The sequence below is a fragment of the Delphinus delphis genome, chromosome 6 (assembly GCF_949987515.2).
Source record: "Delphinus delphis chromosome 6, mDelDel1.2, whole genome shotgun sequence".
Taxonomy (NCBI): domain Eukaryota; kingdom Metazoa; phylum Chordata; class Mammalia; order Artiodactyla; family Delphinidae; genus Delphinus; species Delphinus delphis.
Window position 1 is genome coordinate 48,909,559 of NC_082688.1, and position 19,540 is coordinate 48,929,098.

The 19,540-nt window shown below is 36.0% G+C and overlaps 1 protein-coding gene across 3 annotated transcripts in view; it reads right to left on the reverse strand.

Annotated features, from left to right (window-relative positions):
* The window catches only part of SMC5 (structural maintenance of chromosomes 5), a 116,130-nt gene that overhangs the window by 13,370 nt on the left and 83,220 nt on the right, over positions 1–19,540 (reverse strand). For all 3 annotated transcript variants that reach the window (XM_060014638.1, XM_060014637.1, XM_060014639.1), the window contains 4 exons: positions 17,378–17,551; positions 15,930–16,099; positions 13,417–13,540; positions 12,958–13,080 (listed from right to left, as the gene is read on the reverse strand). In XM_060014638.1, the coding sequence (XP_059870621.1) occupies positions 12,958–13,080; positions 13,417–13,540; positions 15,930–16,099; positions 17,378–17,551 (591 nt within the window). The remainder of the gene's footprint in view (positions 1–12,957; positions 13,081–13,416; positions 13,541–15,929; positions 16,100–17,377; positions 17,552–19,540) is intronic.

A 19,540-nucleotide genomic window follows, 5' to 3' on the forward strand; every position in this document is an offset into this window, starting at 1 on the left:
AAATTTGAACTTAAACTTCACAATATATCGGGACATTAATAATATGGCATTTCTTGAATCTGTAAGAGCTCTGAAATTTAAATTTAACTGCCTTTTTCTGAAAGTTTAATTTAGCTATGTATAATTACACTCTAATAAAATTTGATATATACAGTATGTAGGCTTCATATCCAAATACTCAGCATTCAAATGTAAGCAGAACCTTTAAATAATGTTTGATAGTTTTCCAAGCACCTTTCAGGTAGCTATCATTTATTCATGGACCCATTCGTTCCTTCACCAAATAATTACTGAGAACCTATCAAATGTCAGTATTTTATTATGCACTGAGCATACAGAAAGGTGAATAAGAAGGAAGATACACAAAGTCATTAATTACCATACAAGAAACAGCTACTATTTACTGAAAGCTTATGTGCTAGGTGCTTCACAGCACTGTATAGTATTATTATCCCCATTTTGCACATTAAAAAAGAAAGAGGAATTACACAAAGAGAGTATGTGTGTGGTGTGGGCAAGGGATGGAGGAAGGTCAGAGTGGCCACAGAAGCTATGTCAAGTGAATGATCTTAAAGGACAAATAAGAAATTACTAAGAGGGAGCAGCAGAAGGTATTCCCAGGATAGGTGATTTAAAACGTACAGGCCATGGAAGCCTCCAGGGCCTGCTTATTTAGGGAACAAGAAATTCAACGTGGCTGGAGAAGAGGTAAGCGTGTAAAAGATGAGAGTGACAAGGTGGGCAAGAGCCAGGTGGCAAAAGTTTCATGTGTAACAAGAAGGCATTGTGGAGGACATGGAAGCAACCTAAGTGTCCATCGTCGGATGAATGGATAAAGATGTGGCACATATATACAATGGAATATTACTCAGCCATAAAAAGAAACAAAATTGAGTTATTTGTAGTGAGGTGGATGGACCTAGAGTCTGTCATACAGAGTGAAGTAATAAGTCAGAAAGAGAAAAACAAATACCGTATGCTAACACATATATATAGAATCTAAAAAAAAAAAAAATGGTCATGAAGAACCTAGGGGCAGGACAGGAATAAAGACACAGATGTAGAGAATGGACTTGAGGACACAGGGAGGGGGAAGGGCAAGCTGGGATGACGTGAGAGAGTGGCATGGACATATATACACTACCAAGTGTAAAATAGATAGCTAGTGGGAAGCAGCCGCATAGCACAGGGAGATCAGCTCGGTGCTTTGTGCCCACCTAGAGAGGTGGGATAGGGAAGGTGGGAGGGAGGGAGACGCAAGAGGGAAGAGATATGGGGATATATGTATATGTATAGCTGATTCACTTTGTTATAAAGCGGAAACTAACACACCATTGTAAAGCAATTATACTCCAATGAAGATGTTAAAAAGAAAAAAACAAAGGGCATCATGGGATGCCTTCTGTGTGCCAACCATGGTTATCACCCCCATCCTATACGGTAATTAATATAATCCTCATTACCATCTTAAAGAAATGTATTATCTCCTTTTTTATATGTGGTTCAGAGATAATTAAGTTGGAAATAGCAAATGAAAAAGAAAACAGGTCTTAGCTTGCTCTTTCCATCAAACTTTGGTCTGCACAAAAAGTACCAGAGCAGGGGTGAGATAGAGGGAAGATTTGTTAAACAGTATTGATGTCCCAGCCACAAGCCAGATCTAACAATTAAGACCTCTGGGGCCAAGGCTTGGACATTTGCATTATTAATAATGTCCTGAGGTAATTTTTATGCACACAAGTTTGAGAGCAAAGAAAGTAAACTAAGACAAAAGTTAGTAAAAGTATATATATACTGGACTGATCTGAAAATGCAAGCAAGCCTTTATACTGATCAGTTAGTATCAATATAAAGTTTCCTTAAATGGATTCCTTGGCTCCTACACAGCAAGAGAAATAAAAGAAAATTAAAGACTCCCAGTCACCCTTACTCTGCTCTCTAGAGCCTATTATACTCAGGCAAATGCAAAACATGGGACAGCTAGACAGAACTAAACACTCCTCAAGTCTTCTCTTCCTACTTCCTATTCCTCTGGATCTTGCTAAAGTGAAGTATTAGAACATTATGGGAAAGAAATATTCCCAAGCTGAATATCTGGGGCTCTGGGCTTAGGACAAAAGCTCATTCAATAGTTTCCCTCTGTTTGGTGGCATGTCTGATAAAATCTTTATCAGAGGGCTTCCCTGGTGGTGCAGTGGTTAAGAATCCACCTGCCAATGCAGGGGACACGGGTTCGAACCCTGGTCCGGGAAGATCCCACATGCCGCAGAGCAGCTAAGCCCATGCGCCACATCTACTAAGCCTGCGCTCTAAAGCCCGCGAGCCACAACTACTGAAGCCCTTGTGCCTAGAGCCCATGCTTCGCAACAAGAGGAGCCACCGCAGTGAGAAGCCCATGGACCACAACGAAGAGTAGACCCTGCTTGCCGCAATAAGAGAAAAGCCTGCGCGCAGCAATGAAGACCCAATGCAGCCAAAAAAAAAAAAAAGAGACAATGTTGTTTCTATACATACATGTTTGTGACACTATTCACATAGCACCTGTTCTTCCCCCACCCCATAATTCTTACTGAGTTTTTCTGCGGGGGTGGGGTGCAGAAAGAGTCCAATTATATAAGATAACACTGTAAATTCAGGCTAGTGAAAAGGGCTTATTTACATTTCTTCATAGAATCTAGCCTTTAACAGTTAAAAGGCCACAGAAACAGTTCATCTGTGTAAAACATAAGGGGAGAAAATGGCAAACTTACAAAATATCCCCCACCAACATCTTAGAAAAGATTACTCTGTAGGTACATACCCTGAAAGAAATGAATAAGTATTATCTTTTCTCTGAAAGTCTTTTTTTTTTTTCCTCTGAAAGTCTTTTGATAAAGTTCAATTGTTATGAAAGTTGTACAGAAATACCTTGACACTAAACAAGAAAAAGCTTCTCTAAGAGGGCCCTCTAGTGGAAAAAATCAGATTGTTCACAGAATTTCTTACTGAATATATGTTGCACATAAACTTAACACAGTAAATATTCTACTTAATTTATTAAAATAAGAGTGAAACAAAATGAAAGCCATTTTGGTGTGAAAGGAATTAAACTACGTTCTAGGTAGCATAAACTTATGCTTAAAAACTGGTTGTAGATCAAAAACATTTCTTCCTCAATTTTCCTTTCATATAAAGAAAAGAATCAAACTTCATTCCAATTTAATTGATTGCAAATTCAAATGTTAACCATAAGTTTTCGTTCATATTGGACTGCATATATATTTTAGAAATATGAAAAGTATTTAATCTTTTCTTTAAGCAGCTTAAAATTTTAACGTCGAATTTGAAGTTTAGAAATCAGTGGTCTTCACTGACGTTTTAATATACAAGCTTACAAATTCTATTTCAATCAATCTAATAGTAAACAGTGACAATAATACTATTTACTTGGGAAAGGATTTTTTCCCGCCAAATACATATATCTCATTTAAATTGGAAAAAAAGTCCTCTGAAGTTGTTTTTTGTGGGAGAGTAGTAAGCAGGCAGGCAGAGGAAAGAACATTAGATGAAAGCACAGAATTTCTAAATTTAGTATTAGGATAAATAAATTTAACAACTTCCAATTCTTGTAATATTAAACCTGATGTAAATCTATACTTCTTAAGGAAATATGGGTTTCATGCTAGGTACACACTAAGCATCATGATATATATTATTGAATTTACTATCACAAATAGCCCTGCAAGTTAGGTACCATAATACCTATGGCTGAAGACAGTAGGCTTGGAGTGGTTAGGAACGCTGCCCAAAGTAAAAAACCAAGTAACCTGTACATCCATCTGTCCCCTCCACATCTGGATTCAGTCAGCTTATTAACTTGTCATAAAAATATTCCAGAAGGTAATGACATACCTCTGGAGATGTTTTATGGGTCTGGAACCCTTTTTCCCCTATTTGCCTTCCAATAATTTGAGGAAGTTTGAAACTCAGTGGTGGTTAGTTATCCCTATCCCTAAGTTCCTTCACGAATACAATCCCTACTGAATTTTTGTGTCAGTCTTCTTTTGTGAACTTGTTTTCATGATCAGGGTAAAAGACAATCCCTGAAGTGGCAGTAATGGTTCCTTAGTACAACCTGCAGTGTGTCCAAAGGAGGAGGGGAGGGAGGGAAGGAAGGAAGGAAATGATTTCTTTTTGTTTCAAATGCAGTAGGACAGCAGAAGAATAGGTAAGAGCAAATATGGGTAAGTGACAGCAAACATGAGAAGGAAAAAGAGCAAATGAAAGAGAAAATGAACTACCAAACACTTATTCTCTGTATCTTTTACTCATCATTCTTGACTGTTTAAAATGTGTGGTTGGTGACTATGATCAGTCAGTAACAAAACTTATCAAAACATAGTGTAAGAAATAAAAGAACCTTACAAAAGGGTTGGTAAGACAATTATGAATAAAAAGCATTTAATAACTTTCAGATCAACATATAAAGAAGGGAAACCATGCTGCAAAATATGTTGAGGAAATACAAAATAAAGCCAGGGGTAGTATCAAGTAAGATTAGCATGGAAAAACCTGACAAGATGTGTGTGTGAGTATGGTAAGAGGCTGAAAACTGAGTGGGTATTATTTCCAGGTAACAAAATCTAGAGTGACACGCAGCTAATCAGATTATTTCTCTAGACAGTATAATGTGGCCATCTTTGTAAAAAATTAGTGACTCAAAGATTGAAAACAAAACCTCCTCACAAGTACTTTCCTACTCTCCAGAGTAATTAGCTCAACTCAAAATATTACTATTTCTGCTACTACTAACAAAATGGATCAGTCACAGTTTGCACCTAATCTTAGTACATCTATGTGAACTAAGGCTGCTGAAGAGTATCTCTAACCATGTCAACAGGGGCTGAAGTCTGGGAGAGGGCTTACTCCAAAGTGAACATGATTTTGTGATACTTATGTAACATGACACCCATAGTTTTCTTAAGTTCTCATTGACAGTTAATTCAAAAACAAAACTTCAGGCAGCAGGATCAAATACTGTCTCGTGTGCCCGGACGGAAAGCTCCATATATCTGCATAAGGGGTCAATTCCTTCATGAAATCTCTTCTGTAACACCATACTCAACAACCATGTTCACAGGCTCAATCAATGAAGAAACTTTGGCATGGGCTCTATCATTATTTACCAAGAGAACACACGATCTGCAGATGACTTCCCTTATGCTCCCACGAAGTAAACACTGATGAGCTCTCCGTTGGAAACTTGTTTCACATCCAGCACCCACCCCCACACCCGCCACCCAAGTTTCTTTGCCGGATCTCTTCTACATATTCAGAGTGACTACTGCTACACCCGCTGCCTTCCTGTCTTCCTCCACCCCTTTTCTTTGGGTGGGGTGGAACTTTCCCCTCTTCCAACCCTCCGGTTTTTGCTCAAACTGAACTACCCACAACCCTAGGATATGGAACCTGACCTTCAGCTCCTTTTGGCTAGGTGTGTTTGTGCTTGCATACTTTAAGATGCTTACCTGCTAGCAAAATTCTTGGTTTTTTCCCATTTCTTCTAGCCATAAGCTTTTTCAAGAAGCCAGAGATTTTGAAGAAGCTGGCTTCAGAATAATGAAGCTCTTCTTCTACTCTGATTTAATCTTTCCATTCATCTATGCAATCCTATGGCTACCCAGCCTCTAAAGACTCTTTCCACTGAAAGATACTACTATAGTTCACTTTTACACAACACGTTTGTTTCTAGTAAGTGTAAAGTGAATCATGTACAGACCACTGCCAGAAAGGAGTATATTCTAGCAAAGCAGAAGAATAGATAGGAAAGGGTACAAGGGGACTCTGAATACATGAATAGTCTTAAAACCCTGCAACAAATATGGCGAAGTGTTACATCTGTTAGAAGAGACAGTGGACACATGGATGTTATATTACTCGTTTTACTTTTGTATATAAAATTTCATACTTGAAAAAAGACTTCATAAGTTTTTTCCTTAAATTTTTCAGTTCTGAAGTGTAACTAATGGATAAATAACCTGCACATACATAAAGTGTACAACTTGATGAATTTTGACAAATATGTACATCAGTGAAACCATCACCACTAATAATGAACATGTCTATCGCCTTCAACAACTGTGTATCCATCTGTAATCCATCCCACTGTACCCTTCGCAGGTAACCACTGATTTATTTCAGTCACTAAGCATTCTGCATTTTGTAGAATTTCATATTTTTTAGCTATTACAAAGAAAGTTGCTACACATTTGTGTACTAGTCTTCCATGGACATATACTTTTATTTCTCTTGGGTAAATACTGGGAGAGGAATGGCTGGCTCACACGGCAGGTATATGTTTAGCATTTAAGAATCTCTCAAGTGGTCTTCCAAAGTGGTTATTCACTTTAAATCTCTACTAGAAATGTATGCAAGTGCCAGATGCTCCACACCCTCACCAGCACTTTGGTTTGGTCAGTCTTAAAATTTTAAATCATTCTAGTAGGTCTGTGGTGATAGCTCATTATGGCTTTAATTCACATTTCCCTACTGACTAATAAGGTTGGGCACCTTTTCATGTGATCATTTGCTCTCTGTATACTTTAGTGAAGACTATGTTTAAATCTTTGGCCTGTTTTTTTGACTGAATTGTCTTGCTTATATTGATGATTGTTAAGAGTTCTTGTTATAGTATCTATCGGGGGTCAGCAAACTTTTTCTATACAGAGCCACTAAGTAAATATTTTAGGTTTTGAGGGCCACATACAGTCTGTTACATGTTCTTCTTTTTTTGGGTGGAGGCTTTTAAAAATGCAAAAACTATTCTTAGCTTGCAGGGACTTTACATAAACAGACCTTAGGCTAGATCTGGCCCATAGTAAGAGCCCTTCATCTAAATACAAGTCCTCTGTCAGATGTATGTTTTGCAAATACATTTCCCCAGTGTGTAGCCTGCCTTAGCAGTGTCTACTGAAAAATTTTTAATTTTGAGGAAGTACAACTTCTGATTTCTTTCCCTTTATAATTCATGCTTTTAGTGTTCTATTTATTCTATTTTGTCAAAACTAAGGTCACTAAGATTTTCTCTTATGTTTTCTTCAAGAAGTTTTATAGCTTTAGTTCTTACATTTAAGTCTATGATCCATTTGTATATGGTATGAGGTAAGGGTTGTGGTTCATTTTTTGTATGTGACTATTCAATTGTCCCAGCACTATTTGTTAAACTATTCTTTCTACATTAAATTGCCTCAGTATCTTTGCCAAAAAACAACTGACTGTATATATGTGTATCTATTTCTGGATTCTCTGTTCCACTGATCCATATGTCTATTTTTACACCAATACAATGGTGTCTTCATTACTGTAGCTTTGTAATAAGTCTTAAAATTAGGTAGTTTCTGTCATACAATTTGTTCTTTCTCAAAGTTCTTCTAAGCCCACTGCATTCTAGAATAAGCTTGTCAACTTCCAAAAACTAAAACCCTTCCAAAAACCCTGCTAGGAATTTTACCGAATCTACAGATTTGGAGGAGCACTGACATTCTAACAAGTCTTGAATCACTGATCCATGAACACAATCAATTCCGTTTACTTTTATAGTTTTTAGTGTATAGGTCATATATATCGGGCTGGCCAAAAAGTTTGTTCGGGTTTTTGTAGCATCTTACAAATAAACCCGAATGAACTTTTTGGCCAAAATATATACATCCCTATGTACTTAATATTTTTGATGCTATTGTACACAGTATTTTTAAATTTCAGTTTCAAATTGTTCACTGCTAGCAGACGGAACCACAACTGATTTCTACATATTGAAACTTGTATCCTGCAACCTTGCTAAATTCAACTAGAAGCATTTCTGTACATTCCTTAATATTTTCCACAGAAATGATCATACTTGTCTGAAATGGGCAAGTTTCTTCTCCCTTTTCAATATGTAAGCCTTCTCTTTTTCTTGCCTTGTTGCACATTTCTAGTAGAGATTTAAAGATTTAAAGTGAATCAACCTTGTATTTCTGGGATAAACTCATTTAGTTAGGATATACTACTCTTATATACTGCTGAATTTGATTTGCTAACATTTTATTAAGAATTTCTTCATCTATGTTCATGAGAGATATTGGTCTGTAGTTTTCTTTTGTCTGGTTTTGATATCTAAGGCTGGCCTCATATAATGTGTCAAGTATTCCCTTCCTTTTCACCTTTTCTAGACTTTAGGTAGAATTGATATTATTTTAAATGCTTGGTAGAATTCAACAGTGAAGCCACTGGGCCTGTAGTTTTCTTTATGGGAAGACTTTTAACTACAAATATGATTTCTTCAGTAAACATAGGGCTATTCTAATTAGCTCCTTCTTCAGTGATCTTTGACAGCTTGTATCTTTTAAGAAATTTGTTCATTTCAATGAACAAATCCTTTTAATGTCTGTAGGATTTGTACTGTTATGCTCTCTCCTATTAAATCCCTCTTCCCTACATCGTGGCCTGGAAACTCTCCAGGCAATAAGCTAATTAAGGCAATTGTAGAGCTCACCTGGTTCTGTTTTCCCTTCTCTTACGGAATCACTGTCCTGTGCTGCCTGTTATTCAATGTCTGAAAATCTTCGTTTCATATACTTTGTCCCATCTTTTAGTGGTTTAAAATAAGAGGGTAAACTGAGCCCCTGTTTCATCATGGCCAAGAATGGAAACATTTACTTTTTATTATGGGAAATGTAGAAATATATGAAACAGGAGCGAGAACAGTATAATAAACCTTTATGTATCTACCATCCAGCTTCTTCAACAATTTTCAACTCATGACCATCCCCACTCGCTCCCCATGTGGCCCCCTCCCTGGATTATTTTGAAGCAATTCCAAACATTATTTTCTTTGTAAATATTACGGCAATGTATTTCTAAAAGATAAAAAAATCCATAACCACATTATCAAACTTAAAAAATACTGTCAGTAAACTCTAATATTATCAGATATTAAGTCAATATTCAAAATTCCATTTCTTAGAACTTCTTCTTTAAGTAGTTGCTTTGCTCAAATCAGGATCAAAATAATGTCCACACATAGTATTTGGTTAGTACGTTTTTTAAGTCCCTTTTAGCTTATACATTTCCTCTCCCCTTTTTATCTTAGTTACAGTACTGCACTGCCCAATAAAGTAAGGCACAAGTCATATGTGACTAGAGTTCTGAGAGACTAAATTTTTAATTTAAAATAATTTAAAATCAATACTCACTTTAGCCACCAGAAAATGTTTAGAATAATCTGAGTATATGAATTTACTTTTGCAACTCTTAAGTTTTATAAAATCTAATATTTGTGATGAAAATTTATCATCTAAATTCAGATGTAAGTATTTATTACAGTATTTTGAGTGCTTATTATAAAATTGTAAAATATCTCAATAATTTTCCAGTATTGATTACATGTTGAAATAACATTTTAATTTACTGAGTTAAATATACTATTAAATGGATAGATAATTTTACCTATTTCTTTTTACTTCTTAAAATTTGGTCACTAGAGACTTTATAATGACATACAGCTTGCACTATATTCCTATTGGACAGCGCTAAAGTAAATGATTTGTCCCTATATAGTCCCTTACGTTCTAGATTTTGCTGACTGTATTCCTGTGGAGTCATTTAGCATATTTTTTGCTCTCCTGTATTTCCTGTAAACTGGTAGTTTTAGAGCAATGGTTCTGAATGGGGGCAATTCTGCTCCCCAGGGCAGTGTCTGGAAATATTTTTGGTTGTCACAGCTGAGGGAATGGTGTACTACTGGCATCTAGCAAATAGAGGCCAGGGATGCTGGTAAAGACAGCCCCCCACAAAAAGAATTATCCAGTTCAAAATATTCATAGTGCTGAGATGGAGAAACCTTGTTCTAGAGGTTTAATCGGGTTGAAATTTGATTTTTTTCACAACATTAGTTCATAGATGGTGTTGTGTTATGTCCTTCCATCAGGATACACATAAATAAATATCTGGCTATCTTTTTGTGATGTTAGCAGCTAATGTGATCCACTGATTCATTAGCAGCTACAAGGTGGTGATATTCTAACACTATAATTCCATTTGCATCTTTTCTTTTCTTTCTTTTTTTTCCTTCTGCATTTATTAACTGAAATACTTCTGTAAAGAAAAACTTCCCCATCTCATTTGTTTATCCTAAATAGTTCACATAAAAAAGACAGCATAAATGCTAGATTCTTTCTTTGCCATTTTTGAAAATCATGAGCTTGTTCCCTAATATCCTCCAAAGGTGACCATTAATATTTTAAGCATCAATTATGAAATCAATAGGTTTATCATATATTTTTGATTAATATTTTGAGCCTTTTTGACCCCAAAAGATCCCTTGTGCTCATTGTCCTTTCATTTTAAACCTTTTTGAATCTCTTTCTTTTAGATGTGCCTCTCATATTATGCATAGTATTGGAATTTACTTCAAAAAATTTTTAAAAAAGATAAATTGTCTCCATTTATATTTAATGATATGATTGATGTTTGGCCTAAGTTCTGCCATTGTGTTGTCTTAATATGTATATAAATTAAATATCTAATCTTCAGTGATGTAATCTGTTTTATATTGTCCCCTTCTCCCTTTTTCATCTATTGTTGGCATTTAAGGAAAGCTACTTTTTTTTTTTTTTTTTTTTGCGGTACGCGGGCCTCTCACTGCTGTGGCCTCTCCAGTTGTGGAGCACAGGCTCCGGGCGCGCAGGCTCAGCGGCCATGGCTCACGGGCCCAGCCGCTCCGCAGCATGTGGGATCTTCCCGGGGCATCAACCCGCGTCCCCTGCATCGGCCGGCGGACTCTCAACCACTGCACCACCAGGGAAGCCCAGGAAAGCTATTTTTATTTGAAAGATTATTTATGTGCAAAATATCTTATACAATATCCTTACGGCCTTAATATCTTTTTTGAGATACTGGTTCCTACTATAAACAATATTGAAATTCTCCCTCATTTCCCTCTCCCAAAGCATCTAATCTTAAGTAGTATCCTTTTATTTCCTGATAGTACCTATAGGACAATCAGCAAATATATTCCATTTTACTTACACTGTCTCCCTTCTCCCATGTTTAGACTGTTGTGCCTTTAGCTGTGTCAGCCTTATAATCACATGATACATGCTTACTATCTCCTTAGTCTATCCTGTAGTTCTAGTTCTCCTCAGTAAGCAGCTTTGTTCTGCAAAGCAGTTTCGGTTAATTTGAGAGCTCACAGGGCCTAAACCACCACCCCAGCGCCACCTGACCTTTCTTGAGCTTATGGTCACCTCCCAGTTTCAGCTGCTCTCAAATTGGTCTGCTGAACTTTCCACACCAAATGGGGCCTCTTTTCTTTAGAGATGAGTACCTGTTGGTGACTTGATTTTTGGATTCTTGGAGCCTTCCCTCTGCTTCTTACCACATACTTTCTGATACCACACCAGTCTTGATGCTGCTGCTGATTTGATCTTACCCACCTATAGTTTGGAGTTCACAGGTGTTGTAAAATATAGAATTTGACTGATGTTTGTCCCTGGTTCTTGGGACGAAGACTCTAAAACCCTAGGAATTATCTGAGTGATAGGAGTGTCTGTCTTTGTTTTTCATGGGCCCCTACTAGGATCACACCTGACTTTACTATGCTAAGGAGTGACTCAGGATGGGCGAAGGCAACGCCAGAAAGACAAATCATGTGACTAGAGGGGAGGGCTGGGGCTTTGAGTCTTATTATTGTCCTCCCAATCTCTTGAATTCCAGGGAGAAGGGCTGGAGATTGAGTTCAACCACATGGCCAATGATCCAATCAATCATGCCTAGGTAATGCAACCCCAATAAATGTCCTGAACACTGAAGCTCCATAGAGGCTTCTTGGTTAGTGAACACACTGATGGTAGGAGGGTGACACATCCTGATTTCACCAGAAAAGTGTACAGAAACTGTGTTCAGGACCCTCCCAGACCTCACCCTACATGTCTCTTCATTTGACTAGTAGGGATTTGTATCATTTATAATAAAACTGTAATTGTTAAATATAGCCTTTTCTTCAGTTCTGTGAGTCACTCTAGTTAATTACAGAACCTGGGGGAGTCATAAGAGCTCTTGAATTTGTAGCCAATTAGTCAGAAGTGCAGGTGGCCTGGGGACCTCTGAACTTGCAGCTAGCATTTGAAGTAAGGGTAGTTTTATTGGGGACTAAGCCCTTAACTAGCCTGATGTTAACCCTGGGTGGTTAAGTGTGAGAATATACTGCAGTACACCTATAGGGATACCTTAAAGCTTGGTTTGTTGTATATGTTGTCCATGGGTTGTTTGTTAACTGTTATGTTATCCTAGTTGCTCTTCTGTTTTTGGGAAAGGATTTGAAAGACTCAAAAACTATCCCACTGTTATACTAACTCATTTTGTTGCTAGTTCTTCTTTGGAATTTATGTTAACTTAGTACAGCACCCCCAACCCCCCACTATTTCGATATTTATCATCGTTTCACAGGTATTAACAGAAGGTTAAATCACCAAGATTACACACTAAGGCCACTCTCAGTGTTGATTAGAACTGATCTGCAGTTTACTTTATGGGATACAAACTGCAATAAAAGCTACTAGTTGCTGCTTGGTAACAGTAACAACTATAATTTATATTGGTTAAGAAAGCAGACATGAGACTTTGGTCTTCAAGTGACTAAATCAGGGACTCTAATTCTCTTTTTTGATTATTACCACACCTCCCCCAATCAAATAACATAAAATGCAGAATACGTACAAAGGGTTTCAAATATTGCTTCCTCATCAGCAGGATGCATTAAATTTGTAAATTAAAGAGCATAAAAAAACTGCATATTGCAAGGCATGATATATATATATATATATATATATATATATGTGTGTGTGTGTGTGTGTGTGTATACATACACCCCCCCCCCCACACACACATTTTCAAACTGGTCTGAAGCCCCAAAATAAAAAATAAAAACAAACATTTTACCTCTGTGAGACGTAGCTGTGATGAAGCAGCCATATAATCTGATTCTAATTTGTTCTTCTCGGAGATCACTGTAGTATTTTGAAGAATTAAATCTACTTTTTGTATATGCAAAGAAGTACAAATCTAGGAATAAAAAACCCCTATGAGTTTGTTTTACAACTAAGAAAAACAATACAGTTTCTTTTAAAAAACAAAATTATAAACCATGAAAAAAATAACATTTTTCTAATGTGACTGATACCTCTCTCAAATAATTCTTTTTATAATTTTATTCTAAGAGAATTTGAAAGTTTTCTTGTATATTTGAGTCATCTGGAATAAAATAATTTAGCTTAATGAGTGCTTTAAACCAATTTACTGATCTATAATGAGAAATGTCCAACAATACAATCTCTTGCTAAGATTTTGCTGTCGACCTGCAACAAAAAAAATGTGACTAAAATTAAGAAAATGGCTTACCTTTATCAGGTTTGTTAATTCAGTAACAAGTTTGGCTTTTTGAACATTTATTTCTTTGATTTTGGTGCTTGCTTTTCGTTCTTCCTCTTCAAGGTTGCAAGTATCCTGTTCCATCAGCTTTAAACTGTATGAAATGCATAATGATGTGGAAATCAGAGAAAACACAAGGATTGAGCCCAAATTCTTAGGCCCCCTGCTGCTTTATGGGTGGGCTATTTAGCAATGCTACTCAGATGTTAACTGCTAGCTTCTAGGTTAAACAATCATTTTGTGTAACCACTCAAGATTGAAAATATTTTTTGAGATAGATTATGTGCCCAGCATAGTCTAGGTAATGCTAGTGGCTAATGGTATAGGATCTGGAATCAGAAAGATGGATTTCGATTTCCTCTTTGCCACTAATGAGCGATACAACTGAACAACTTCCTTCTCTGAGCTTCAGTTTCCTCATCTATAAACTGTAAATAATAATAGTACTTCTCCACTGGGCTCTGGTGAATACTAAAAAAAGGCAAATTATGCAACACACTTAGTGTAGTGTCTGGCCCATAACTGATAAACATTGTTTATAAATATAGTCCCTTCCCTTATGGAGCTTAACTGTGGAGATCTGATTAACAGGTAAAAAATATATATAATGAAAAGGCAATACAACAATCCTAAAGGTTAATACTTTGCTCTTTAAGATGAAGAAACTAAGGCTCAGAAGTTGTTACCTAAGATCCCAGATACTAAATTGTAAGATGTGTTTGTTTGACATCAAAGTCCAAGTCTTTCCACTACATCATGTTGCCTCAAGGGAAAAATCAAGAACAAACGATGGAAGCAATAATAAACAAGAATGAATAAGTTCAGTGGATGCTGCAGAGAGTGGACTGAATGGTACATGAAGAGACTTTGGTGAAGACAGGGAGGAAATTAGAATGGGTGGAGTGAAATAAGATTTTGAAAAACGTGAAAGCCAATCTAAAAGAAAGCAGTATTTAATTAAATTTTATGTAGTAAAGGTAGGGAGCTATAAGATATTCTTGAAGGGGGTAGGAACGTGAAAAGAAGATAAACTGGATGACAGTATTCTGGATGCACTGAACAGAGAAGGAGACTAGTCAAGTAGAGACCACTAACCATGTCACCACTGCAGTATTCCAAAGTGAGTAACTGGAGGTATGAGACAGCAGGATGACAATGATTATGAAAGGTTACTGCACTACAAAAATCAACATTACTTTATGAGGAGAAAGTTTCGCTTTAGACAATGAGTTCAATACAGCAGTCCAACAGTAAATGTCTTATAGATGACTGACGACAGAAGTGAAGGGTTAAAGTAGAAAAAAATTCTAGGCAGTCAGTTAGACTAAATAGCTATATCTTGCTTTAAGCAACCAAGGTACATTACTGACTTTTTAAACAAAAGTTAATGGGCAATTGTTTGCTTAAAATTTTTTTTCTTAAAGCATTTTAAATAATTTATGAATGTGTTTAGAAACATTATTATATTAGATCAAGGTAAACTTGTACCTTATTCAAGACTGAGCTGTCATTTATTATGTTATTGATATCTATATTTTTATTCTATAGCAAAGAAGCATAAAAGAACAATCACAACAGAAAGGTCTGTGCTGTGTCATGACAGGACATGGGAAAAGCCTTGAAACTGGAAGCCACAGTTCCTTTCCCCTAGACTGAACACCCTAATAGCTTTTATCCCATCTTATATATTCCAAGTTTCTATAAAATATCTAAATTCAAAATAAACAATAAGTTCTGAGAACAATTGCCTGGGCTCTCACAGTAAGCTAGCATAAAGTAACAAAGTCATTCATGGGTGAATGATGCACTTAACGTAATGTAGGAGTGCACAACTTCACTGATGAGGTCACATTCCATGTTGCAATTAAACTTTCACAAACCACACCTTGGCAAGTTTTGATAATACATACACTGAAAAGTCTATTAAAGCACTTCTCCCTTTTCCAGCTGCATATCTATGTGAGGTCAGATTTTCTTCATATACTTCAACCAAAACATCTCACAACCCAGTGAATGCAGAAGCACATATGAAAAACAACTAACTTCATCTAAAGAGATTTACAAAAATGTAAAAACAATGTCATTCTTCTTGCTAAATGTATTTTGTTTGGAAAACTTTTTCATAAATATGTTAATGTATGGCTTTATTATCATTTTAATGAATTTAATTTCTAATTAATTTGGTAAATATCAATAGATATAATCCATAGAAACAAAACTCCCTCAAGGTCCTCAATAATTTTTAAGAACAGAAAGGGGTCCAGGGATGAGAACAGCAGATCAGGGAACAGAAAAACTCACAACACTTAAGATTCACCTCCCTTTGTCCCATGTTTTGGGTAGGAGGGTGTAAGTTTGAGAGAGAAATTGTACGCAGAGTGCTGGTGGGAATTGTGTCATTACAACGTATAACTAACAATATCCTTATAGTGCTTTTGTACCACCCACCCAGCCCCCTTACCCCAAAATAGGCTGAAAGATACCTTCCTAGTTTGGAACTAATTTTTTGTTCCAGTTGTCTTTTCTTGGTTTTCCTTTCAAGAAGCTCCTTCTTCTTTTGTCTAAGTTCATTATCTTTGTGTTCTAGATGTTTGTTTGTCTCATATAAGGCACTCAACCCTGATTCTACTGCTTGCAATTTTCTATTAATTTCCTATGGAATATGCAATATTGTTAGTATATTTAAAAAACAGGCTAACGTATTATAACTCCAGTTAATATTCTTTATTAATACTCAAAATAACCAATCTTTAACTTAGATATAAGACATAACACCATACATTCTCTGACATAAATCATACCAATGTTTTCTTAAGTCAGTCTCCCAAGGCAATAAGAAATAAAAGCAAAAATAAACAAATGGGACTTAAACTTACAAGCTTTTGCACATGAAAGGAAACCATAAACAAAACGAAAAGACAACCTAAGGACTAGGGGAAAACATCTGCAAAGGATGCAACTGACAAAAGCTTAATTTCCAAAATATACAAACAGCTCATATAACTCAAAAATAATCCAATCAAAAATTGGGCAGAAGACCTAGATAGGTATTCTCCAAAGAAGATAAACAGATGGCCAATAGGCACATGAAAAGATGTTCAACATTGCTAATTATTAGAGAACTGCAAAGTGAAACCACAACGAGGTACCACCACATACCAGTCAGAATGGTCATCAAAAATGCTGGAGAGGGTGTGGAGAAAAGGGAACCCTCCTACCCTGTTGGTGGGAATGCAACTTGGTGCAGCCACCATGGAAAACAGTATGGAGGTTCTTCAAAAAACTAAAAACAGAGTTACCATATGATCCAGCAATCCCACTCCTGGGCATATATCCAGACAAAACTATAATTTGAAAAATACATGCACCCCAGTGTTCATAGGAGCACTATTTACAATGGCCAAGACATGGAAACAACCTAAATGTCCATCAACAGCTGAATGGATAAGGAAGATGTGGTACATACATACAATGGAACACTACTCAGCCATAAAAAAGAACAAAATAATGCCATTTGCAGCAACATGGATGGACCTAGAGATTATAAGTGAAGTCAGAAAGAGAAAGATAAATACCATATATCACTTATACGTGGAAACTAAAATATGACACAAATTTATTTACAAAACACACTCATAGACATAGAGAACAGATATGGGATTGCCAAGGGAAAGGGGGAGGCAGGGGATGGATGGATTGGGAGTTTGGGATTAACAGATGCAAACTATTATAGGTAGAATGTATAAACAACAAGGTCCTACTATATAGCACAGGGAACTATATTCAATATCCTGTAATAAACCACAATGGAAAAGAATATGAAAACGTATATATCTATAGCTGAATCACTTTGCTGTACCCCAGAAACTAATGCAACACTGTAAATCAACTGTACTTCAATTAAAAAAAAAATTTTTTTTAAATGACCAACCTTTAGCTGTTCTTCTAAGTGTCGTCTTTGCTCTAGATCCACAGTGACTGTGAGAAACTGGGCTACTTTTAGTGATGTGTTACTAGAAATAACGTTGTTTGAATAAAAAGAAGTTTTCACCACAAACTTTTCTTCTGCTGTATAAATTTGTTTTAATCGGGTTTCTTGTATTACCTATAATGTAAAATACGCATTCAGTGCACATCTAAGAATAATTATGACATTTTTAAAAGGACTAAAGAATTAAAAATACAGATCTCATGAATTTTAGAAGATCAAAATATACTAGGATATACTTTAGTTTTTAAAAAATGTACCCAACATCTCTAAAAAGGTGAGTGATAAAACAGGTTATTATTTGGGAAAACAACACTAAGAAAGAGAGAACTGGGAGAAAACCAAAACAACAACCAAAGTTGGCTATACTTCTACTTCACTATACAATCTCTCCCAAGTAAGTGTACTTTTGGGACTTTATCTACAGAAGAGATACCAGGAGTCAACTTCCCTGTAGACTGAACTGTGTTATCTTAACTAACACATTTACTCTCCCCTCCCCTCAGTTATATTGTTCAAAGATACATAATCTTATATTTAATTCCTGTATATTTGGGGAATACTTAATGCACACACTTTTCAAGGACTTCAAAGACTTTGCATTTTTTGGAGATCTTTTCTCTCAAGAATTTATTTAAGGAGTTTCATAAACTAATGCACATTCTAAACACCCTAACATTGGATCTGTTACTGTTATTTATAAAGAATAGGCTGCTGTAGTTTTTTCCAATCTCTAAAGGTTTACTACCAGTATTCTTGTGGCTTCTCTCTAGAAGTTTAAGTGAACAGATAAGACATATTTAAGCATACTTAGTTTAATAGGGTATAAACTGGTATCCACAAATGCTGAATAATTTGAAATGAAGGGAAAGCCTAGATGAGGTTAGCCTACCCACATTTCATGAAAATAAGTTTTAAGCAAATTGAAACTGACAGAGATGGTGGGAGTGCTCTCAGCAAAAAGAACATTGTTAAGCTAAGGAGGTCAGCAGACAATTTAACCAGAGACCAGCCTTGGAAATTAACGAGAACAACTGCATAAATAGAGCATAATCATTTACAGAATCTAAAATGTCAGGACTTGATAATAAAGCAAAACTTACACTAAAGAATGTTATTTTTATTCTAAGGAAGAAATATAGCCATTATTTGTCATTAGGTAGACATGAAACATTAAGACAGTGAATTTCCTCAGTGAAGGTTTGTATCTTCTGAAAGATGGCTAAGACAATGTCAAGGGCTTTATTAGGTGTCTGACTTTGCTTTACTATATACAATGTTATTTTTCTAGTACAGACAGTAGAGTTAAAGCTCTCTAGATGACTTAACCAAAATGTTAAAAAGTGCATAAAAATCAACTTGAAGCACTGTTCAAAAAGTGAAAGGATTTTCCAAGTGCAGTATTGCTCCTTTCTGCCCCAAAGTAAAGCTATGAAAGCCCTTACCAAATTTTCTATAGTCTTTCTGCAACAGTAAAGAATACCTACTATCCTAAGCTTCAGAGATAGCACCCTACCTACCTCTGAAGTTATGACAGAAATTGGATTGGTCTATGTATATAGTCTTGTCCTCTTTTTTTAAACCCCATCTATGAAGACCAAAGAGAGAGGTACACCCACATGGAGAGTTGTATTTTTGGTTTCCCAAAATGGTCACCATAATATAATTTTTAATCAAAGACACAGGCAACTTACCACAAGTAATAATGGCTTGTCTGTGCAAAATGGGTTAGTAATGAGCCCCCATTTCTATCTTCTGTTAATGAGGTATATAGAGGCCCCGAAATTACAAATGAATATCCTAGGGATACTTGTAGAATGGTTGTTAAAAAATTTAAAACACATTCTCTAATAAGTTCACTATTATAAATAGCAGTTAGGTCTGTAATTGGGTCCTACAAGCAGTATTAATATGGCAACTTGGTATTAAGGAAAAATCTTTTCTAGAGGAGACTTCTTCCCTGTTTCTCCCTTTGATAAAAGCAATGAAGGTGGTTTGGAGTCTTAGAGATTACTTGTAAGGAGAAGAAAACTCCAAGCAGCATTAGCAGAATATAGGAACTTAAGAGTTTATGTAGCTGTACTAGACAGGAAAATGAAATCCTAT